Source organism: Rattus rattus, chromosome 2 (genome assembly GCF_011064425.1).
Source record: "Rattus rattus isolate New Zealand chromosome 2, Rrattus_CSIRO_v1, whole genome shotgun sequence".
Taxonomy (NCBI): Eukaryota; Metazoa; Chordata; class Mammalia; order Rodentia; family Muridae; genus Rattus; species Rattus rattus.
The window spans coordinates 163,158,883-163,183,828 of record NC_046155.1 but is presented as its reverse complement, the minus strand read 5'-3'; the positions used below and the strand labels follow the sequence as shown (position 1 = coordinate 163,183,828).

General features: G+C 43.8%; 1 protein-coding gene across 1 annotated transcript in view; it reads right to left on the bottom strand.

Annotated features, from left to right (window-relative positions):
* The window catches only part of Tdrd12 (tudor domain containing 12), a 69,016-nt gene that overhangs the window by 8,077 nt on the left and 35,993 nt on the right, over positions 1–24,946 (bottom strand). Inside the window, exons 11-24 of the mRNA XM_032896138.1 lie at positions 19,206–19,266; positions 18,760–18,867; positions 14,846–15,031; positions 13,124–13,280; positions 12,414–12,541; positions 11,259–11,450; positions 10,821–10,949; positions 10,047–10,164; positions 9,224–9,363; positions 8,868–9,088; positions 7,065–7,164; positions 4,395–4,582; positions 3,519–3,729; positions 1,491–1,583 (exon numbers count right to left, since the gene is read on the bottom strand). Of these exons, the coding sequence (XP_032752029.1) occupies positions 1,491–1,583; positions 3,519–3,729; positions 4,395–4,582; positions 7,065–7,164; positions 8,868–9,088; positions 9,224–9,363; positions 10,047–10,164; positions 10,821–10,949; positions 11,259–11,450; positions 12,414–12,541; positions 13,124–13,280; positions 14,846–15,031; positions 18,760–18,867; positions 19,206–19,266 (2,032 nt within the window). The remainder of the gene's footprint in view (positions 1–1,490; positions 1,584–3,518; positions 3,730–4,394; positions 4,583–7,064; positions 7,165–8,867; positions 9,089–9,223; positions 9,364–10,046; positions 10,165–10,820; positions 10,950–11,258; positions 11,451–12,413; positions 12,542–13,123; positions 13,281–14,845; positions 15,032–18,759; positions 18,868–19,205; positions 19,267–24,946) is intronic.

The window sequence follows — 24,946 nt, the reverse complement described above, 5'->3', positions numbered from 1 at the left end:
CTCAAAGTCCTGTGTTCCACACCCTTTTCTCTACATGTGTTTTCTCCAACCAAAGCATTTCAAGTTATGCAATTTAAGGAAGACTTGCTATAAAAAGCCACGACAGTGGGATTCCTGTGTAGAAAGGTGTGGACACAGGTCAGGTGGCTCCCTTCTGTGGGAGGACAGAGATGGGGACAGGCTGGCCTCTGAACGCACATCCAACTGAGGGATGCACAGAAGAATCTACCTTCACTCAGAGTGAGCGGGGATTGCTCTGGGAAGACAAGCAGGGTGCTGCTCCCCTTTGGTGTGTCAGCAGACACTGGCAGTCACTGTACAGCTGTGGAAACATGTTCTCAAGTAGGTTTTTCGTTTTTGTTCCTTCTTTAGAAACATTTATTTTTATGTGTATGGATGCTTTGCTTACATGTATGTCTGTGCATCATATATGTGCCTAGTACACACAGAGGCAGAAGAGAGCATGAGACTGCTGTGAGCTACCATTTAGGTGGTGGGAATACAACCCTCCAGAAGAGCCTCGGTCCCCTTCACCACTGGGACACCCTCCAGCCCTTCATTTTTGCTTCTTATTCTGATTGTTATTAAAAAAACAAAACCCCACAAAACCATGTTCTATACAGGACAACTATAATCCTAACTCTGACAACACTACTCTAGACCTCCCCGCTTTAATGTGGTAGAGTTTTCCCAACCTTATGAAATTTATTTTCAACAGATGGGAACTGAATTTCTTTAAATATTTTAAGTAATCAGAACAAGTAAGGTTTGTCTGACGCAGCAGGGCTGTGAAGAAGTCATGAGGTGCAAACAGAAAGGAACAGTGTTGGCAAAGACATACCGGCCTCCGAGCCACATGCCACTGGACCACACTTTCTTTTCCACTTTGGCACCATAGGGTCTTTTTATCCCACATGTGGGACTCAAGGGTACAGTATGGCCTTAGCACATAGTGGGGGCTCAACAAATGTATTTTGAAGCAACAGGGAAGAAGCGGTGAACATAGGAACAGCTCTAAGTGGCAAGGGCCGGACTCCTCACTCGTGGTTGCCCTGTATGCCCCAGGGCTTTAGGAACTAGGGAAGGCAATCACTCCAGCCGCAGACTCTGACCTGTGACTTCTCAAATAGGGTGGGCAGCAGGCTCAGAAACCCATGTAATGATCTGCGACTTATAATTCAAAGGGTAAAATGAAGTGCCACTGTAAATACTGGAGAATGCCACATGTGGTAAGGAAAGGTTCATGAACTTAAGTTATGGTACAGATGTGTATTACACACAAGGCCCACATGCACTGTCACCACGAAAAAAAAATCTCACCAGACAAAAACAAAATCCATACCAAACCCATGACCCAAATAACATGAGAAACATCTCCCCTATGAAAGCACCTTAAATGAACCCCCATTCCTAACAACAAATTGGAATCCTCTGCATCATCCTGGGGGCCACCCAAGCAGAGTTCTTTTAAAGAAAACCCAGACACTTACCATTGGATCAATCCAAAGGGTATTTCCCAAAGCGAATACCACCTTGGCCTCATGCATTTTCCCAATAATTTTATGATGAATGTATCTAGTAACCTGAAAAAAAAAAGGCCCCTTTGTTATTCAACTGAGGTTTTAGGCAAGCATCTTACCCTACACATGACATGCGGTACCGTATGGTACATATGGTACATAGCATCCTACATATTGCACCTGCTTCTCATAACAGCTCAGGGAGGTCAGCCTCCTTTCTTATCAGAGGTGAAGCGGAGTTTAACAGAGCAGGTGTGCCATGGGGCAGGACCTGCCCAAGCCCTCATGTGAGCTCTGACAGACAATAGGAGGTGGTCAGTGCCTTTGGACCTGTAGTGCTGTATCCTCTATCAGCCTTCAGCATGTTACCACTTTCCTCTCAGGAAGGGCCACATCAGACAAGACCTGACTGAGTTATTTCTCATGCTATTTGAATCCCTATAAAGCAGGACAGGAGAGAGTTGGCCCTTGTTATGAGTGAATTGGGAACAACTCACAGGAGAGGAGAGCTTGTCCCATGTGCTGTCTAGTTTTATATCAGTTTGACACAAGCTAAGTTATCTGAAAGGAAATTGAGAAAATGCCTCCATTGAGATCTGGCCATAAGGCATTTTTAAAATTCAGATTGATAAATTAGGACTGATGAGGGAGGCTCAGCCCCATGGTGGGAGGGGCCATCCCTGGGCTGGTGGTCCTGGGTTCTATAAGAAAGCAGGCTGAGCAAGCCAGGGGAAGCAAGCCAGCAAACAGCATTCCTCCATGGCCTCTGCCTCCAGGCTCCTGCTCTACTCCCTTCAGTGATGGACTACAGTGTGAAAGTTGAGTCAAATAAATCCTTTCTTCCAGAACTTGCTTTTGGTCATGGTGTTTCATCACAGCAATTGTAACCCTAACTAGAACCTCCCATTTCTACAGAAAGCTGTCCTTCAGTGAAGACTCTTGGTCAAGCCATCTTTACAGACCAAAGGTTTCACAAAGCACAAGAACTATGTCCTTCTTCCTGATAGGTGCAGAACTCGGCATGGTCAGTAAGTTCTTATTAGAACGAATGAGGAAGATTTCCAGGTGGAAAAAGCTAACGTTGACTAAACTTAGAATGTCACAGTTGCATCTAAATCTACACTGACTCACTGCCTCAGTAGTACTTAGTCTTGTTTAAAACCCAACCAGTTTTCAATTTGCATCATAATGGCTGATCTCATCTCCCATTAACCAACATACACTTAACTTTCCAGAATCAGATGCATTATCATAAACAGAACTCATCATCGCTTTGGCAATAAATGGGACTGTCCATCAGCCCCAAACCTGTCTTAGACTGCCATGGACTCAGTGTTACATTGCATGGAACAGGTATTTTTCTTTGCTGGTGGCACCCTAACTGATTGACAACATTCTTGTGATCTCCTGTATCTTTGTGACCTGTTCTGGTATGGATCCCTACCCCCGACCCCACCCGTTTCTCTGTCTGTCTGTCTGTCTGTCTGTCTGTCTCTCTCTCTCTCAATCCATGCCCCCAGTCCTGACAGAATCATCTGGCCTCTCCAGGGAAAGTTCATAACCTGTGCCCTTATTTGCCCAGGTACTCATTGTTTTCTTTTTCAGTTGGAGTCCGTTCCAAGACAGAACACTAATGACTAAGGCTACAATGCCAGAAGCCCTTGGCGCCTCTAGTGTGGTACAGTGGCACATTTTCCTCTCAGAAAAGGACCTCAGGAAATCATGCTTTTAGTGACCTAAAATTGTGAGGCAAAGGTTTGAATTTAAGACTCTAATAAACACTAGGAGCTATAGTCCCAGATACTTACAAGGCTGACCCAGAGGACTGTTTGAATCTAGAAATTCAAGATTATCCTGGGCAACATAGTGAGACTCCATGTTAAAAACAAAAAATCCCTCTACATATAGAAATTCAAACTATGTAGCAATTCTTTGTATGTTCTGGGTTTTAAATATACTGCCTACGTCAATAAAACATAAGAAGCTACAGTAACCCACCTTTGGGTTCCATTCAATTTCACTGTCAGCTGGTTTAACCCTACAAACAATGAACTCCACAGCCTGAGGGGGCAGAGTGTGAAACTTCTCTGGGAGCAGCAGCAGCTGGTCTCTTGTGATGAGCTTGGTCCTGCCTTCATCTATGAATTTCACCAGGACACTCCCCAAACCCCAGGTGTCTTCCTTCTGGCTCGCTTCCAACACCTGAACCCTAAAGAACAGCAGGGACATCAGGGAATCCAAAGAGAAAGCCTCCTTATTCTGCTACACTGCAGTACTGCTCTACAGCAGAGGAGACCTTAACCGACAGACTGTCTACAGCACACACAACCACAGCGCAGACAGCACTTCTGATCAGAACAAACCCTGTGCCTGATACTGTAACAACAGTTAACCCAGGAAAGACTCTGGGCCCTGAGAGGAGGCTAAGAGTGCAGGCCATGTGCATTCAGAAAGGTAGGTGCAAATCAGCACATGGGTGGGGTGCTGGACACTCACTGTGCCAACCACTGAGCTGGCCTTAGACAACTTACTCAACCAGGCCATGGCTCTGCAAGCTTTTCTGTGCTTTTTCAGTGCCTCTTCTATAGGAATCTGAGGGAAATTCAATGAGTTGCAAGGAGTGTGCTGCACAGTGACAGACCAATAACTAGTTGGAGTAATATGGCCACTGTACTCTGTGCTCAGGAGCTAGCAGGATGTCCTAAGCACATCTGTACAGGAAGTTTTCAGTGCAGTGTACAAACACCACCTTCCTGGGAGGTGGCCAGGCTCAAGGTCCACACATTCACATAACAGACAGAGGTGAGGATAAGCATCTGACACTACATAAATTACTCACGTCTCACAACTGTAGAAAGAGTACAGACAATTTACCTCTGGAAAAGTGTTTTTTCTTCTAATCCATACAACCCCAAATTCTCCACCTTTTCAGCAGCTGTTTTATTACTGGGATCCTTAAAATATTCATTCATTTCTGCATTGAGAGTTTCATAAAGATCCACATGTTTATCAATTATACGACCAAAATAATTGGTTGCATTTGAAATGTAAAAAGGTATTATCTGAAATGAACACAATGAACACATGTAGAAGACAATGAAATAAAACCCACGCTATTGAGGCTGCAGAAATCAGCAAGTACACTAGGAACCCAAGGTATGCATGAAAGACAGAAGAATAAGCAGGAAGCAGGCTAAACACTGGATCAAAACAAGAGAAAAACTATATGCACAAATAATCATGTCTCACTTTAAACTTAACACAGGATATTTTAGAGAAAATTCCATTTTTCAAAAACTTCATTTGGTGCCAAAAAGATGGCTCAGCTGGTGGAGGTACCTGCTCATAGCCCTGCTGGCCTGAGTTGAATCCTTGGATTTTAGAGCCCACAGAAGGGATAGAGAGAATGACCTTTGACCTCTGACCTGTGACCTGTGCACTCACATGCATACACATAATAAAAAACTTTTAGTGATGTGCTCCTTTGTTCACTTTTTAATTGAAATTATTAAAATATATAATGTATTTTAAAACTGCCTATGTGTTCTAAAGTTTTTGTAAAAGTGAGCATGTTCAACATATTACCTCACATATATCCCAATTCCCCGCCCACCCCTTTCTTGATCTCCTACCTCATGTTTATCCTCTTTGTTACCCTAGACAATTCCACTTCTACTTTCTTTTTTTTTTTTTAAATATTTATTTTTTATGTATGTGAGTACACGGTCGCTGGCTTCAGACACACCAGAAGGGGGCACCAGATCCCATTACAGATGGTTATGAGTCACCATGTGGTTGCTGGGAATTGAACTCAGGACCTCTGGTAGAGCAGTCAGTGCTCTTAACCGCTGAGCCATCTCTCCAGGCCTGTATTTTCATTTAATCTATACACCCATGATTTTATATGACTATATAAAATCAATAGGAGAAATATATGATATTTCCCTTTCTGAGATTGGCTTAATTCACTTACTATGACATCTCCACAGAACTTTATTCTTCTTTATAACTAAAGAACATTCCATAACTAGGACTGCTGATAACAATTCTCCCATAGCAGCCTGCATGAAACCTCCCGCCACTATGGATGCTGGCCGGCAAGAAGCTCCTGGCTAACTAGAGCCACACAGAGACCTTCTCTAATAAAACAATCGTTGGAAGGATTATTACTTATACATATTCAACACTAGAGGGAAGCATGTTCAAGGGGCTCTAGAGTCACTCTTCAGCACTGTTCCCCAGAAAATATTAACATAAATCTGAATTAGGAAAACTTAAAAATGAGTTGGCAAAGTTAGAAGTTAAAGAGAGAGCCTGTTAAAAATGGAACTACATTAGATTGGGATGGTGGCCCCTCAAAAGGTACATACATATCATGACCAGTAAGGCTGGGTCAACAAGATGCCCAGTGTGTAAAAGCACTCGCCCTCGAAGCCTGAAGGCCCAAGTGAGAGCCCAACTCTATGTTAAGAAGTCACATGTGGTGGTGTGCACTCAGAACAAGGTGGAGGTGAACAGGAGCACTGGTGCTAGCTAGCCTGGAGCCGGCAAGACAGAAATAAGAGCACCCCTGCCTCAACAAAGGCAAAAGCTGTCCATTTAACCTCTATGTGCAAACCTCGACTTTTTTTCTGTGTCTCATACAGATGGATTCACACATGCAACACAAATATACATAAAAAATTTAAATGTATTTTAACACCCAAAGTCACTGTAAGCATGACTTTATTTGGAAAAAAAAGGAGTCTTTGCAAATACCATTAAGTGTCTCCACATGAGGATACATGCAATTTTGCTTTACATCAGAGAAATCCTTAAATGGCAGACCATTTAAAGTACATGTGAGCATGTAGTAGGTAGTATTTCTGAATAAAACAAATGTTCTAGGAGGGACAGATTTAGACTAATGGGTGGGCCTTCCACACAGTGACAAGCACTTTTAATTTTAATAGGGAAAAAGAGAGAAGAGGAGAAGCCTACTTGAAGAAAGGAGCAGACTAAAGGAGATATAATTCCAAACCAAGGCATGTCAAGCTGGGAGGTTCCTGGGGCTAGGTGAAGGCAGCAGGGGCTGGGAGAGACAACAGAGCCAAGGACTAGACTGTCCTGCATAGGCCGGAAGTCTTGCCCATGCTGGGTGTAAAATTGTGAGAACAGCGCTCTTGTGTGGGTCACCAAATAAGTGCTTTGTTACAGCAGCCCTCAGAAGCTAACACAATAGACAGTGCTTAATTTTTTCTGATGCTTTAAAAACAATTTGTTTTCTCTAAGAGCATAGCCCCTGGCAGAGCCACCACACTCCAGTAGAAAGCCACACATCTAAAAATATGTGGGCATCACAAACTGGACTCTACAGCTTCGTGTCATACAAGTCAGGTGGGTAAGTGGTTGGAGCTGGGGGAGGTGGAGGAGCAAAATATGATCAAAGCACATATAAAACTCTCAATAAAACTAATAAAAATTAAAACAAAACGTGTTCATGCAAATAACTATTAATAGTTATTAACACTGTTAACCAGTAGAAAAAAATATACTAGAACTTACCCTAATGTGCCCAAACACTGGTAGAGTTTCATTGGATAATTTCCTTGGGATGTCCATTTCTGGATTAATGTGGTGCCGGTCAGGACAGATCCTTTTGTCTCTGGGGAAAAAAGGACTAGATTTTAAAACAAGAAGAAAATACGTTAACACAAACAGTGTTAATGTAGTGCGTTAGTCTGCTGCTGCTTGTGTGTGGAGTACTGCTTTCCAATGCTAAGAAATACTGGTTACTCAGGATGCGGTTACCCCCAACAAGCAGATCCTCCCCGCTCCCCAGTTTAACTGGTCAATAAAAGGCTAGAGCCTGTGCAAGAAGGAAGAGGAGGAGGAAGAGAAGGCGGAAAAAAGACAGAGGGGGCACCATGAGAGGAGATGGACCATGAGTGGCCAGGAGGAACAGCAAGTAACAGGGACTTTGTGGCTGGAGAGTAAGTTAGTGTGGCTCCAAACTTGCCCAGGGTAGGCTTACGGCTTGGAAAGGACATAGCCGGAGTGCGTGTCCTTTGTACGGGCTGGCTAGGGCTCTACCTTCATCCTACGTGTTAAGACATATCTGGGAAACTGACCTGCAGCTAATATCAGAAAAGTTTTACTCCAAACATTTAAATGCTAAGCAGCTAAAGACCGAAAAGGGCACTAACAGTACAAATGTAAGAATAAGTCACTCTTTAATCAATCCTGGATGAGCTCAAAGAACAGAGCTCTTGATTATTCCTTGAGATGTTTTTATTTATTAAATTTTGTGCTTTTATTTTATGTGTATGGATGTTTTGCCTGCATATATGTCTATGTACCACATGAATAACTATTGCCCAAAAAGGCCGGAAGAGAACACTGGGTCCTCTGAAACTGGAGTTACAGATGGTTGTGAATCGTCACTGGGGTGCTGAGAATCCAACCTGAGTCCTCTGGAAGAGCAGCCAGTGCCCTTTCCTGCTGGGCTATCCATTCAGACCCTCAAGACACATCACTATAATCTACAACGAAGACCAATTAACTCTAAGATACAAACCTCTCCTCTACTTTGTCACCCACAAGAGGGCACATCTATTCCCTAAAACCATGCATGAGGACATTCAGAACAGCACAGGACATAACAGCACCAACTGCAACCTGCCACAGGCCCATTACCTAAAAGTGGATACATACATGGCGATACAGTCACAGAACAGATTACAAAGCCACAAAATAAAAATAGAAACTGAAATAAACCTTCTCTAAGTTGCTTTTGATCAGAATATTTTATAATACCAACAGAAAAGCAACCTAACACAATCAATACTGATCAATAAATTAATGTAAAAAGAAAATTGGGTGCATGTGTAGCACTGTAATGTTCAGTTATGGAGGAAAATGAGGTCCTATCATTTGTAGCAAATGGAGGAAATAAGTAAAACAAACCAGTCACAGAAAAACAAGTACTACCTGTCCTCTTCCACGTGGCAACTGGAAACTCAAGCACATCAGGAAGTAGAGCTGTGGCTGCTACGAACTGGGAAGGGGATTGTGAGGTTAGAGAGTAAGGTGAGACTCGGCCAGGGCACTGCATGCACATGTATGGATCTAGGACTCCGATTCCACTGACATGTATAGTATGTCTCACTTAAAACACCCCAAGCCTGCCAGTGCTCACAGCTCTAGGTAGCTGGTCATTTCTACCACAGGGGAACCTCTGGGTGCTTCTTTTGCATTGAGTGGGCTGACACAGGGAGATAAGAGTATGACAGTTTCATCAAGGGTCACGTTTATTACCTATGAATTTCAAAGCACGGCACTACTCAAGTTAAAAAAGCACTGGCTTACTTGCAAAAGCCAAAAGCTTTAAGATATGGACAGAGAGGTCTTCTAGCTTTCTTATCTTCTTTGGCTTCCAGGACCCCTGCAGTAAACTCATACAGCTCCGATGGAATTTTGGCATCTGCTCGCTCCAAGTATCGCAGGACCCCGACGGCATGGCTGGCGTTCCTCTCCGTCAGCAGCAGGACAGATTTCGTTTTCTTACCTCCCTGCTCTGCAGGTGAGCCCTTAAAATTGGACGTGAGTAAAAGATGCAGATCATCCTCACCATCTGATCTACCTCAACACACACACACACACACACACACACACACACACACACACACACACGAAACAAGAAACATAATAAAAATTGATCAAACCTGTTCAGTTAAACTCTGAAAATGATCAGACATGCAATACAGACGTCCACCAAATACTTTTGGTGAGGAAGGAAAGCTGAAGTGAACCACGCATGTGGCATCGGTGATGGCCAAGAGTGGTATGCAGTCATCTGTTAAGGCTGGAGAAAAGAGTTTCTCTAAGGTCCCATAAATGGGTGTTTCTGCATAAAGTCCGATAAACAGGACCAGAACCCACACTGTATCATGTTTCTGTATGATATTTTGCTTCCTTATTTGAGGTGCAGAGGACTGAAGTCAGGGCTCATGCCTGCTAGGCAGAAGCTCAACCATTAAGCTATGCCCACAGCCTGCATCACACTTTAAATATGCAAAGCACCATCTTTCTCCCTCTCCCTGCCATAAAAAATGCTACAATATACTGATAAAATTCCAGAGGACAGTGGGCTCTCTTTTAGCTTGAAAATTCCCTTCCTCTGGTGTAATCAGGCTGCCCAGAGAGTTTTCCCTTGCTCTGGACATCCTGACCTTTATGTTTCTGTGATTAACCTTAATATCATTTCAGATGTGTACATGAATGTATGAATGAATGGACAAACAGATACATAGACCAGCATAGACTTTATACATAGGGGAACCCAAACTGGAACTCCAGGAAGAACTCTGTCTGCTAAGCTGAGAACCCTGTGGTACCTAGATTTGCCTTTTAAAGAAGGAGACTAATTTTTATTTTAGACTGAATTCTGAAACCTTAAAAACCCCGAGTCATCTGAAGATGAGAAATATAAATGGAGAGATGATCCCTACTGCTCGGTCTTGTCTGAAGAGAAATTAAAGTACTTACTTAACACAATGTGGGAGCCAGAGCTTAACTTCTTCTTCCACTGTTCCAAAATACTTTTTAAATTAAAAGCCATTTCTTTATGCATTTTCAAGCAAAATATTGAATTGCTTTCTACTACCTAAAGATGAAATTAAAGCCGTCAGTTCACCGTCACGCCCACGTGAGCTCAGCCCATGGTTCTACGTACCCACAAGTGTCGAGTCTGAATCAGCAGCAATAGTAGTATAAACCATCCCCAAGGCTCTACAGTTTTCACCTAAAGATCTGCTTTTAGTGAAACACTATTTGCAAAACTATTTCCCTTTTAGATAACATGGACGTCTGACCACACATACACATGTGTACAGCTACATCAGATATGCGTGCTACCCTTAATAAGGCCTTTTAAGCTGTATGTTGTAGCTTATTATGATGGAAAGAAAGACACGGTGGTGGGTTTTTCATTTTGTATTTGGCTTTGTTTCTACTCTTTAGCATTAATGTTTATAGAATTAGATTAAAAAGGCTAAACCTTACGACAATGTGATTGACTCTTCCGTCCACAATGTAGTGGTTGTCTTAGTTTTCTTACGAGTACTGATGCTCACGTGTTTTCACCAACCAAAGCTTGCACACCTCCCCTGACACAGCCTCGCAGCCTCACGTCCTCCAGAGCCTGTGCTACCCTGTGAGACCGCATCTCCCTTCCCCTCTCCGGAGGCACATTTCTGTCCAGCAGAGTCTGCTCTGGCTCCCTCCAATGGCGGACATGTCCCAGTGTGAGCACAGGCTTACCTTACATACAATCTCTGTCTCTGCTACGGAGCAGGTAAAGATCAAGGTCTTCTGGGCCTGACTTGGAACAAAGTCAAGAACTTGGAGTAAAGTCGAGGTTTTCTCGCACTCCAGGCACAGATGCACTACCTGCCGATGAACACGGAAACAAGTGGTTTCTGAGCTGTCAAAGCTCTGCAGCTGCACTTCTCCCAGAGATTGTTCTTGTAACAAGAAAGTGCAGAGGAAATAAATATAAATGTAACTTATGCTTACAAATTTGAGGACAAAGCACAGTTATCATCTAACAGGCAGCATGAATATAACTTGTTTGTATTCAAGGGGCTGCTTTAAGTGAAACATCATTTGCAAGACTATTTCTCTTTTAAATAACATGCATGAGAGTGTGCGAATACTCAGGTGTCTATTCACTCATGCACGCCAGTCCCTCCCCATCACCTGCTGGACACTGCCGTAGAGGGCAGCCTCCTCGAGGGCAGTGATCACGACGTGGGGATCCTTCATGAACTCTCTGACTAGATGCTCTATGTGTCTGTTCCAGTGAACACCCACGGCTACAATCTGGTGTGGCGCAGACTCCCGCTCCTCCACTTCAACGTTTTTTTTAAAGTTATCTAATATGGCAAACATCTGAAAAATTAGTAAATTTAATCTTTGTTTCAAAATAAAGAATTAGCTAGAACACAGAATTCAGGGACTCTAATGTTTTTAGTGTGTTGAAAGACTTTCCAAAAATAAAAATGAAAAAAACGTTTTCAAAAGAAGAAAATACAAGGGTTGAGATTTAGCTCAGTGGTAGAGCGCTTGCCTAGGAAGCGCAAGGCCCTGGGTTTGGTCCCCAGCTCCAAAAAAAAAAAAAAAGAACCAAAAAAAAAAAAAAAAAAAAAAAAAAAGAAGAAAATACACTGTCAACAAACACTATAAAATTCTACTGGATGTTTGTGACAAGGGGTTAGCATGCTTATGTTAAAGACTTCAAAACTCACTTACAGAAAGATGACCCCATCAAATAAAAACAACCAACACACAGGACGAATAGACACAATGATCAATTTGCATTATTTTCTAACAAGCCAAGGAAATAAAAACTAATATTAGGAACCCACTGTTTACAAGTTGGCATGGAAAACAAAGCAAAATACAAGGCGGGGCCCCAGTTTCTGCAGGGCAGACATGCTGACAACAACAGACTGTCCGATGCTCAGACAAGCACTGATGCAAAGCAGATCAGGTAAGAACCAGCTTGGGAATGCGCTCCGACTTCAAAGGAGCCACAGTCACTAAGAGACAAAGCCTGAGCCCTACCTGGGGCTACCATCACTCCCAAAACTATCGCTCTTGGTTGGCTTGTCAGCTCCTAACAAATGCTTCAAAAAACTCAGAGGGTATGGCTCAGCAGGAGAGTGTCTCCCTAGCATGCACAGGGCACAGGTTTAAAATAAGTTGTTACAAGCAATAATAAGCATGCTACAGATCAGTATAGCACTATTAACTACAGAGTTTAACTCTTCAATCAGCGAGGAGCTGACACATTTCAGAAACATTCGTGATACTATGATGAATAGCAGTGGACACCCAGTATGTCCTACTCACTTGTTCGTTAGCTTCGAAGAACAGTACGTGCACTTCATCCAGAACCAGGTGGCAGAGTCTAAGGAATAACAAGCTTCGGTACGTGAGAAGTCTCAGAAGGCTGTGTGGCGTTGTGACAATCACATCACCTACATTCAGAAAAAACAATGAGCATCTTTAGGTTTTCTACAGGTTTCTCCAATACTTCCTTCACCATGATTCCACTTCCTTCTCAGCACTCATTTTTCTACTGGGTGAGCAAGGCAAGCAAGCCCCTGTCCACCCTGTCTGAGCCTGCAATATCTGACCACCCACCTGCTGCCATGACTCTGCTTGCCTAAGAGGCAGATTTCCTCAGCCCTGTGCACAGCATCTGGCAGTGAATGTTCGGTAGCATTTGATTTGACAACTGAAGGAAATCATGCACTTTTCACAGACCCGAGTCAAGACCGAACCTTCACCACTGACACCCACTGGTAACTAAGAAGTCAAGTCAGGACCAATGGCTAGCAACTGAGGTCCCAGCTACCTAGGCAAGCTCACTGACTTCTTTTTTTTAGATCCAATTGGTAGGATATAATTGTCCACTTAAACATACAAAGCCCGGTACTATCCATCCCTTGAGAACATTAATAACAACCTGTAAATACACAGAAGCTCACTGACTTCTGCAAAAACAAACAAACAAACAAACAAACAAACAAACCAACAAGCTTGGAAAGGATGCTTACATCCCCTTGGAAGCTTCATATTTTTGGCTTCGTCTTTGTGAAGTCCAATTGTTAATAACACAGGATGAAGAGGCCTGGAGGACATGCTATAGTCTCCCAACAACTCAAAAATAAACTGAGCCTTTTTCCACCCCGGACACACGATGACTGCAAGAGGCTGCGAAGACAAACAGATTCAAGTGATTTCAGACAGTCGTGAGGAATCAAACACAGTATCTGTGAAACATCCAGACCGTCTCCTATCACCACCATACAGATGAGCAAGGTTATCATTTCACTAGAGTGGGTTTAGAAACACTGAACTAGTTCCTCAGCTGAGCTAATGCACTCCCTCGGTCTTTTAAACCCTAGCACACTCTTACACGGTAGGGCCAATTATTGTTTTATTCCACAGGATGAGAGTCTGAGGCTCCACAGAGGCGAAGTCGCTCCTCACGGCTGCACAGCTAATGTATCAGCAGGAAACTAAGAACCCAGAAGTCTGGCTCCTCTCCTGCTCCTAGGCACTGGAATGAAGGAATGGCTTGAGAGAGGCATTGCCTCTTCCCCAGGAGACTGCCTCCTGAACTCAGCTCTCCACTGGCCTCACTCCCCAGGTGGCCCGCCTGCCAACACTTAATGAGCCTAGTCTCCTCCTTCTTCTAGGAAGGTCCCAACAAGTGCCAACTTCTCCACGGGCCTGAAAGCAGGCTGTCTGTGGAGACAAGGAGAAAACAGAGGACACATAGGGTAAGGGCTGGATGTCACTTTCAGCCCTAAAAGAGGCTCTGGTCTGCCTCAGCACAAAATGGCACTTCCGCCATCAACTGGGCCCAGCTACTTGCTAACCTAACTCAGGGGCGTAAATGCATCCATTAAAGTCCATACAAAACTAGTGTAAATGTCAAAGATAAATCATCATACTGCATGGTAGGATTAGGAAAAACAAACAACAAAACACACACAACTCAGTAAGCATCTGTGCTTAATTGGTGTTCTGTACTGCATCTTTTGTGCCGTGTTCTGGGATGGAGGTTTTATAACAACTGTTCTCTAGAGAGCCAAAACAGTAAGGCACTATCCATCACCAGTTTGTCCTTGTGTCCCATTTCCCTCCTTTCTTATTCATGGGCAAAGATTATTAAATCATCTCGTGCTATCAATCATAGCACAGAGAATTACAACAGAAACCGAACTTCTAATCACATACTCACCACTTGTCAGTTAAGCCAGCAGCTTCCCTTGCACTAATGTTCTCACGTGACACAGTAACAAGACATGGCCTGACCAGCTCATCCGCTGGGGTGACAATTATATGAATTATGCTAACATCATTTATAGACTCTACATTCAGCTCTAAAAAGCCACGACTCTTGTGCCCACCAAGGCCCATGGATGGACCTCAGGAAGAGTTGTTGTGAACTTGGAGACACAACACTGAGAAAGCAAAGGCTACTTTTAATAGCCCAGGTTTGCCTTGTTCTAACAGAGTCTTAATGTGTATCCAAGGCTGACCTCAAATCCATTATTTAGCCCAGGCTGGGTCAAATTTGTAATCCTATTGCCTCAGTGTCCCAAATACTGGGAAAATCGGCCTGTACCAACAAGTCAGGCTGATAATTCAGCTTCTAGTCTAGTGGTTTGGGAAAATTTTAGTAATACAATCTTTTCTTTACCAAACAAATATAGATGTGTCATTTGAAAGCAAACATTTAATCCATTTCAAAATGATCTCCAACTTACTCCATTTCTACTTGGTAATGACTTGTAGCAGCCCCCCATCTGCAAAATCGTAAGCAGCGGTGGCAGGTACAACAAGGGGTCATTTCCACAGTGAGAAATGACAACCACATCACAGCCACGTGCAATAGGAGGCCAAGAGTAAGATGCAGTGTGGCTGGGTCCTGGAAACTTGTTTCTTTGAAGAGCCTACAGAGAAGATAGTGGGGGAGAGGGGAAGAGAAAGACATAAATGACAGAGGAAACCTTCTGTCTCCAAGCTCCACGCATCTCACTGTCACCACCAGGACACCTGCACACATGGCCTATTCTGGTGGTCTCCTAAGACCTACTATGAGCTCTGCATGGATACTTCCCAAGTATCAAATCCCTATTTTAAAACTGGTTGGGCTGGGGATTTAGCTCAGCGGTAGAGCGCCTTACCTAGGCGCAAGGACCTGGGTTGGTCCCCAGCTCCAAAAAAAAAGAACCAAAAAAAAAAAAAAAAAAAAAAAAAAAACAAAAAAAAACAAACTACTGGTTCTTTGACCCTATTAAAGGGTCTACTGAGTAGCCAGCCCAAACCAGATGACTAAAGCACACTGCAACAAGAATGTGGCTTTGTCTCCTAGTCCCTTAATAATCTGCCAGGCCATTTGCCTCATTGTAAAACTATTCCTTATTTGATTTTTGAAACAGGATCTTGGTAGGCTAGCCCCAGGCTCTTTTTTCCACATGAATGGGTGCTCTGTCTGCATGTGTTGTTTGTGCACCATGTTCATGCCAGTGGAGGGCCATAAGATCCACTGGGATTGGACAGACAATTCTGGGCCATTGTGGGTGCTGAGGAGCAAACCGGGTCTTCTGCAAGAACAAGTACTCTCTAATGTTGACCATCTCTCTAGTCCCAAACTTTTGATTCTCTTGCCACAGCTTCCCAGGTGCTGGGATTACGGATATACGCCACCTTACCTACATGCTTTGATTGGCAAATTATTCCCTCCACCTATCACTAAAACCAGAATATTTCAGAAGTCTGAGACCACAAGTATGCTTTCCCAAAAGGTATTGAATTCTCTGTGCTACCCTCCTTCCCAAAGCCCTGAGCTTCCAGCTGAGCTCAAGGGCCATGTGGCAGCTTCCTCCTTTGCCTGCAGCTCACGTGATCTTCATTCTTGACACTCTTAAGAGACTTCAGTAGTTTCTGGACATGGGGTAGAGGAAGTACATTTTCTTGAGATTTTACAAACCTGAAAACCTATTTCTACCCACATAGCTCACTGCGAACCTAAGTATAGACCTCTTTGTAGGGCTGGAATAACTAAATGCTCAAGCCCTAGGTCCCCAGAGCAGCTGGGTACAAGCCTGTGGTTATTCTGAAACTTGACCTCTGCAGGGATCACTTCTTCCATAGCAACTTTCATGATCTCCATATCTGAGTTCAGACGGGTCAAAGCCATGTGCTTATCCAAAGTCTGTTCACTTGTGCTAGTTAGGAACTGTCAACATCAACATGTGAATTCATGTCATTTGGGTCCACAAAATGTTCAGTGTCCCTCCTCAGAGAACCTCTTGCCCTGTTCCTTTTCCTAGCAATCTAGTTTCAGACCTTAAGTTAAACATGAGTCTCTATTCTACTTTGCTCTCTCTGCTCACTTGCATTTCATACCTCACATCTACTACTTATAAAGATGCTTTTGTTACTTCTTACTCTTTGGTTTCTGAATGTTCCTGTCCTTCAACTTTGTGTGTGTTGAGAGGGTTTCATGTAACTCTAGCTGTCCATGAATTGTAGGTATAAACTACATCAGCAACCATTTAAAGTCTAGGTCCGGTCCTTTTCTTCTTGCACATTAAGCCGTGAATCCACAGAGAACAGATCCAGCAGCTCAGCTCTTGTTAGCTCTCACAAAGTACTTCTCTGGCTAGACAGCTGGAGCCCCAGTTGAACCCTGCTGTTACATTCATCTTTGGCTTGCTTTCCCCTCATTTCCCTGTACATGTTTCAGGAACCAATCAGCTCTCTACAATGTATGTTCAATCAAGACACATACTGATTCTCTTGGCTTGTTTACAACACTGCCAGCAGCATGCCGAAAGGTTTGCTGTGGTAATGTTCACAGGGCGTTCCTTTTTGAACAGTACCCCTTCCCTTGACACTTTCAACACCAGACTTGTTGTAGATTTGGATAGATGTGGTCACAGCGCAGCTGCTTGCTTCCCCCAGGCCTGGAGAACATCAGTGAGTACAGCTTTCCCTTCACTAAAAGGGCTAGGGACACATCCAGCACGGAGCAAGGGTTCCTTCTCTCCCTTTATGTTTGCCACTATGGTCAATTGTAGCAAGATCCTGATCCAGCTGAAAGGAAGTTCCTGCACCTCAAAAGCAGAAATACAAACAAAAACATTGTTACTGTCAAACAGATGCAAAATCTTCTTGTATTTATGGCAGTAGTTTCCTTGTTAGAAATCAAGTTCATTGTGCTGCCCATGCTGACTCCAAAGTCCTGAGCTCAGGGAATCCTTGTGCCTCAGTCTCCCAAGTTGCTGGGAGTGCAGGCCCTTAGCATTGTGCCCAGTAATGCCTACTTTCTAGCAGTCTCTACTCCCTGCATGGAGTTTGGTTTGGTTTCTCCTTTTTTAGGTGAAGGATTATCGTCAGAATGTTTACAGTCGGCAGTTTGTTCACACTGAAGAGAGATACTGTCCTCACAAGCAGCTTAGACAGGCAAATCTTGTCATCATGGAACCTAACACAGCAGGAAGATAGGGTGGCAGGGTGAAAATGCCTGGAACAGTTTTAAATAGTACCATGAAACACTCTCCAGAAAGTGACTCTAGTTATCCACCACTTAGAATAATACACACTGGAAGGGCACAATCAAGAAACAGACGAGATAAAAACCAAAACAAAAAAAAAAAGCTTTTAATCCCAGCATTTTGGAGGTAGAGGCTGGAGGATTTCTGTAAGTTCAAGGCCAGCCTGGTGTACAGAGTGAGTTTGAGGACAGCCAGAATAACACAGAGAAACCCGGTCTTGAGAAACAAGCAAACAAATCCAAAACAACAACAATAATCAATCAGCAGAGTGTGGCTGTTTACTTGTCCCCGTGTCCCTCCTGCCCTCTTAAGTCAGCCACTCTGCATCTGTCTACTATCTTATACCCCGTAAAAGCTCTTCTCTACTCAAAACCTCACAATCTCTTCTCATTCTGTTCATTCTTATGCTTTGGCTTCTTATTATTCAAAAGCAAACCTTCGCCTTTTCTTTAAAATCAGGAAGGAAACATAAATATGTTTAACTGATTTACCAAGAGAAATCTCTAGGTTATAATGGAATTTTGAAAAGGATGGGCAAACAACTATTACAACTGTCCTAGAATGTGTTCTAACTTCCCTCTGAAGGCCTATCTAAAAATTTACTTTAGAACATCTGGGAGGTGGTGGCACATGCCTTTAATCCCAGCACTCAGGACGCAGAGACAGGCAGATCTATCTGAGTTCGAGGCCAGACTGGTCTACAGAGTCAATTCCAGAACAGTCAGAGCTACACAGAGAGACTGTGTCAAAAAAAGAAAAGAAAAGTTACTTCAGAACAGGACCAACAGTTGCACAATGGGGTTTTCTATAAAATAGTTAATCTTCTGGGAAGTTAATCTAGACTTTATGACTACATGAGAAATAAATCACAAAAGATTTCAAGAGAACTTCAGAAGCAAGAATTATGCAATGTAGCCTTAGAAGTGTTTATTTAAAATTCTCCTATGAGGCTGGGGTATGGTTCAGCGATAAATGCACACCCAGGATGCACAAAGCCCATCGCTCGGATTCCATACTCATCGCTCTTAGAACAGAACAGACAAAGCAAAACAAAGTAACCCTCTGTGCTGGAAAAGGCTGGCATTTCCTCAGGAGTCTGGCTTTAAGAACACGTTCACCTTCTTCAGGTCTGCTGACAGAGGTGATTTATCCAGGGTGAGGCAGGGCTCGATCCTGTTCCGGAGCACCACACCAGGCTGCAATGTGCCCAGCTTCACCTTCTGCAACTAACCAACACAGACATTAGACAACAGCAGCCAGATCTTCCTTACGAGGTGGCAGAGTATTAAGGGCTTTACCAAGAAGAAAACTGTTTTCTTGGAGATCATCACGTAAAAACCTAGAATACATGCTTCCTGGAAAACACATACGACCACCCAAACTAAAGACCATTTGTTCCCCTAATAAAACATAGGCACTGCACTACAGCAGTGAATCTCTGGATTCTGCAAAAACCAGGACTCGGGGAAAACCAATGTAAGGGAGGAATCTGAAGGGAGAAAGGAGGCTTAACAACAATACTAGTTTCTCTTGTTTGATCTTCTATCTTTAGAGTTTGTAATACCTGGTGCAGGTCAGAGATCTCATCAGCTCTCAAAGGATCAGGATTTAGAAACTGTAGTAATCTGTAAACAAGTTTAAAGGACAACTTAAAGAAGGAAGTAGCTTACATTTCCCCACTGAAATCCTATTTAACTCTTCCCCTGTGGAGGGAGACACAGTGGGAAAACACTGTGCTCTGTCTTGCTGGCTTCACTACCATGTGAGGACCAAGGAGGTCACACTAGTTTCCTGTTTCCCACTCGAAACCTGGGCTGTCATCTGGGTTGCTACCCCAATCACCAATGTCCTGCAGGGTTTAAAAGGAGCCCTAGTTAAAATCAGAACCACTGGTCCAATTATCACCTTTATTTTATAGTCAGAAATACCAGATGAGGAATTGTCCTCTGCTAATGCAGAGAAGAAGTTATTTGAAAGTGCTTTTCTCTATACCCAGACCAACTCACTCCTCAGTATTGGTAAGGATTGCTGAGAGCAGCAGGGACGTCACACCATTTTCTGAGATGGGAACTTGAGAAGTGTGGTGGTCACATAGTGAACCACATTCTTTCCTGAAACACCATTCAGACTTTTTTTGTGGTTGTTTTTGTTTGGTTGGATTTTTTTGTTTTGTTTTCAGAACAGGGTTTCTCTCTGTAGCCTGGCTGGCCTGGAACTGGAAAAGTGACCACACTGGCCTCAAACTCACAGAGCTCTGCCTGCCTCTGCCTCCAGAGTGCTGAGGTTAAAGGCGTGCACCACCACTGCCTGGCTGAGATTCTTTTTTTTAATGCAAAAGCTCCAAGGCCTTGCTCTCTCTCAGCTGACGAATGAGAAAATGAAGTGTGCAGTGGACGCTCAGACTCATGCGGAGTGGAGACCACACATCAGGAACTCTGCTTGGCTCACTAGGCCCTAGAACACAGCACAGAGAAAAGCCTCTGCCCTTAAGAAGTCAAAAAGAACAGAAAAAAAAAAAGAACCACAGCATCAAGAGCAGCAGCGACACCTCCCAAAACGACTAGCGCCATCAAGAAAACTGAAAGACGCCACATGTATGAAAAAGGGCATGACACTATGGTTCATCCTAATTCTAACTTGATTGGCTTGAGAAAACCCTAGGACATTAATAAAGCACAACCTGGTGTGCCTAGGAGGGCATTAGGATGCAGTCAGACATTCAACTGTAACTGAGGGTAGACGAACCCTAAACGTGGGTGATATCCTGTTGGCTGGAGGCTAGCTGGAACAAAAGCAGAGGCATACCAGCGCAGGTATGTGATCTCTCACCCTGTCTCTTCGCCACCGTAGGTAAGCCATCCACTCACCTACACCCATACCAGATATCTTAACCTATTATCAAAGTAGTCCCCAGTACATCTGGCCTCAGTGTCAAAATCTTTCAAAATAATGCTACAGGAAGGCACTACCAACAGAACTGTGCAGCTCATCTCACCTATGGCCAAGGTTGGGTGAGGAGGTTGGCAAGAGGTTTTAACTATGCTTTAGGCCCAACATAAAGTTCTCGGCATCTTCAGAGGCCCTCAGAGGAGTAGAGTAGGTTCCTAACTCAACATCCAAGAAATTCCTAAAGAGAACTGTTATACTGCAGCTCCTCACACACCCTGGAGGAAAGCTGAAGACACAGGCAGTTATAGGGGAGTTGAAACAACAGGACTGAAGGAAGCTCCAGGACACAGAAGTTTGACAGGCAGATGAAACCAAAGGGAGTTCTCTGGGAACTCTCTCTTTTAAGAACACTCCTTCAATTCAGAAAGTAAACGGTTTCAGGAATCCCCTGAGATTGACCAGGCCCTCCTCCTAATGCATGTGTAAGTTGTAGGATTGCTGAGAGACAGCCTCAAACAGCAACCCTGCTGCAAGAATCAGAGGGCCATCAGGAAAGAACTCTCTCCAACCTGCTGAGCTGCCTGCAGTCTTGCATGCGGTGCACTACAGGGTTCCAGGTTTTGGAAACTTGGCAATGCTGGGTTGGGCCTTTTGTGATTCAGCTGTCTTGAGTGATTATTGCTCAGGCAGGAGACCCCATTCAACTCACCAGGTTGCAAAGTTGTATTTTGTTAGTGTCTGTATTATGTCTGTTAGTTTCCTGGCTGAGGTAAATGGTCATTGGCCCGTGCCTCCCCAGAAATAGTGAGTGGCCTACAACAGTGCTGTATGGACCTCTGCTCTGCCTATGGCCACATACTTCTATCACCCATTTCAAAAGAACGGGTGGCATGCAGTCCGGAATGGGTATGGTGGCCCACTATTGGGAGATGGAGTTACGTGAAGGACACAGGTCTAAGAAAGAAGCACAGCGGGCTGAACAGTGCCATTAGCATGACAGATAGGAAATGAAGCCCTGGGCTCCAGCAGAAAGCCTAGCTGGGTCCCTCAAAGGCAGGAACCCTGGAGGAAAGGGCGTCTTCCAGTCTTCCTTCACTCCTCTGACCACAAACCGTGCACATGGCTGCACAAGCCTTCAGATGGCGCTGCTGCTCTCACGTACTCCTTTCCTGGTTATGGGGGATGGTAACTCGTGTTTCCACCACTGTCATAAAGCATTAGCTGAAAGCAACTTGGAGAGGAAATGGCTTATTTGGCTTACACATCCCAGGTCACAGTCCTTAGAGGGAAAGCAAGGCAGGAACCTAGAGGCATGAACTAAAGCAGCAATCATGAAGGTGCTGCTTGCTGACTGCTGCATCTTCTTTTTTTTTTTTTTATTCTTTTTTTTTTTTTTTTTTTTTTTTGATTTTTTTTTTTTTGGAGCTGGGGACCGAACCCAGGGCCTTGCGCTTCCTAGGCAAGCGCCCTACCACCTAGCTAAATCCCCAACCCCTGCTGCATCTTCTTGATGGAGGCTGGTCCTTGAAGATATATTCTTTGAAGACCTTGTACACTAGTTCAAGCTCCAAGCTGTGTTGTCTGGCATCTCTTGGGTTGTTTTATGGTTTTTAAATAAGACTCTGTTACCTAGGAAGCATCTGTCACCCTAGTTCTTCCTCTTCAAAGGCTGTTTCTTGAGCACATGCAGTCCAAACCTCTGCCAGATACTTGCTGAGAACTGGATGGTGCCCTTGTACTTCTCTTCTTTGAAATACAACTCAGTTTGGGCATACGCTCTGGCAATCTGTTGCTAAGTCTTCTTGGTTCACGCTCCATTTGGATGACTTCTCATAAAGTTCCTCATATTGACTGTGGCCACCTTTTTCAAATCACACAGCTGCTTGATTGGTAATAAAATTCAGTATGGTAGGGTCTAGTTCCTTGGCTCAATCCTAATGCTTCAGGGCCATTTCAAATCTTTCTTCTTGGTTATATCATTCCCTAACTCTTTTTTCCTTTAGTACCTCTTCTTACTCTACAGTAGATCTTTTGACTTAGCCTTTTTTGAAAGGAAATAGGGTTGGGGGATACTGTGGTTTCTCCCTCTTCATTTTTTATGCTCAGATGAACCCTGGGGAGTACATGGAGAATGGCCATGATCTGGTAATCTCACAGTCCAAGACTGGATGGCTTGCTTTGTAGTTGCTCTATTAGTAGGTAGGATCCCTGAGCAGTGTCCTCATACTGAAATCACATTCTGACTTTGGTATGGGTTAGACATGTTGAAGGGTATGTAAATTTCCTCTCCGCCAATCACCTTTCCCTCTGTGTTTTATAAGCCCTTGTAAATTGAGAGTTATCTGCTTTTTCTTTATGTTTATGTGGTGTGTGCATGTGCGTGCTCGCACATTTGTGTTTGTGTTTGAATTTGTGGGGAGGCCGAGATTGGGGACAAGAGTCATCTTTGAGGCATGATCTCTCAGTCACACCCACAGCTCACCAAGACAGGCAGTCCCAAAACCAGCTTGCACCAGGGATTCCATTTCCATCTTTTGAGGCTAGAACTAAAGGAGCACTACTATGTCCATTCAGCATTTACATGTGTTCTGGGAATCCAGCTTTCTACACTCTTGCTTGCATGGTAATTGCTTTATTGCTCAAAGATTTCCCCAACCCATTTTATGTATTAAAATCATTTTATAACTTTTAAAAATCATTTATGTACATGTATGTGCACACAAGTATACAGGTATAGTTTAGCAGACAACTGATAACAGTTGGTTTTCTCCTTCCACCATGGGAATCTTGGGGATGGATCCACTCAGGCTCAGCAGCAAGAAACTTTGATTGCTGAAACATCTCACCAGTCCTAAAGCCTTTAAAGATAGACATGTAGCAGGGTAGTGGCCTTTAATCCCAGAACTCGGGACACAGAGGCAGGAGGATCTCTGTGAGCTCCAGGCCAGCCTGGTATACAGAGTGAGTTCCAGGACAGCCAGAGCTGCGTACAGCTACTCTGTCTCAAAAACACCAAACCAAAGCCCCATGTGTATTATTTTTCTTTATGCAGGGGTGAAAAATCAAAGAACTACTTGAGGCAGTCAGTCTTTCTTTCCATATGGGAGCTGGGGATTGAACTCATGATTAGATTGGTGGCAAGCACCTTCACTGAGCCATCTTGCCTGCCATGCTTTGTTTCAAGTCATCTTCACAGGGCTTAGCAACTTGATTTTTTCATGAACAGCCTTTGTTTCAGTTGGGTTCTAGGTCAAAGATATTGTAATAATCTCTGAAAGCCTTCTGGTAGTTTCCTTTCCTGGCAGAGGCTTCGGGGTGATTGCTACAGATAGAGTCCAGGGTTCAAGGGATCAATAACAGCCTCAGAGTAGCATAGGAAGTCATCACGGATGTCACTGGCACTCAGTGCCTCACTGCCATGCTGGATAGCGTTACGTCAACTTGACAAATGCTACATCTATCTAAAAGGAGGGAACCACAACTGAGAAAATGCCTTCATAAGATCCAGCTGTAGGATATTTTCTAAAGCAGGGATTCATAGGGGAGGACCCAACCCATTTTGGGGGTGCCACCCCTGGGCTGGTGGCCCTGGGTTCTATAAGAACACAGGTTGAGCAATCAATCCATGGTGAGCAAGCAACTAAGCAGGACCCGCCACAGTTCTCGGCATCAGCTCCTGCATCCAGGTAGCAGCCCTGTTTGAATTCCTGTCCTGACGTCCTTCAGTGATGGACTAGAGTGCTGAAGTATAGGAAGCCAAATAAGCTGAACCCTTTCCTTCCCAGTTTGCTTTTGGCCACACAATAGAAATCCTAACTAGGACACTGACTTTCTTCAGCTCCCTGGAATTTATGGCAGATGACAAACAACCACCGTATCTCTTTCCTTCAGTCAGGACTAAGCAAAGAACACTTAGCAAGATAGTAGTAGGTAAGACAAGGCTTTATGAGGCATGAAAATAAGAGTCTGTCACAGTTCACTCAATTATAACTTCAAACTAAATTATAATTTAAAAAATTCTTTGTTCCAAGGAAAATAGTCACTTATAATAGCAAATGTCAAGCAGGAGAGCTTCTCTGGGAAGGGTTGCCAGCATTAGAAGTATTAACCATCAGCCTCACTGTAAGCCCCACACCAGCCTTCAACATACTTGACTCCTATACACTGAGAGGCCTGTACTGGTCAGAGGCCACACAGGGCATGGTGGTTCTGAAAGGTGGCTAAGCAACCTGACAGTGATAAGAACAGTGGGAGAGCATGGACACAAACTATTGTAAGCTGTCAGTCTGGTAACTACAGAGCAGCCAGTTACCCAGCTCTAACTGTTTAAGCTGGTAGCATCTAGCATTAAAAAAAAAAAATCAGAAGCATGGGTATGAACCAGTTTTGTGAGTCAAACAAGCATAAAATAAAATT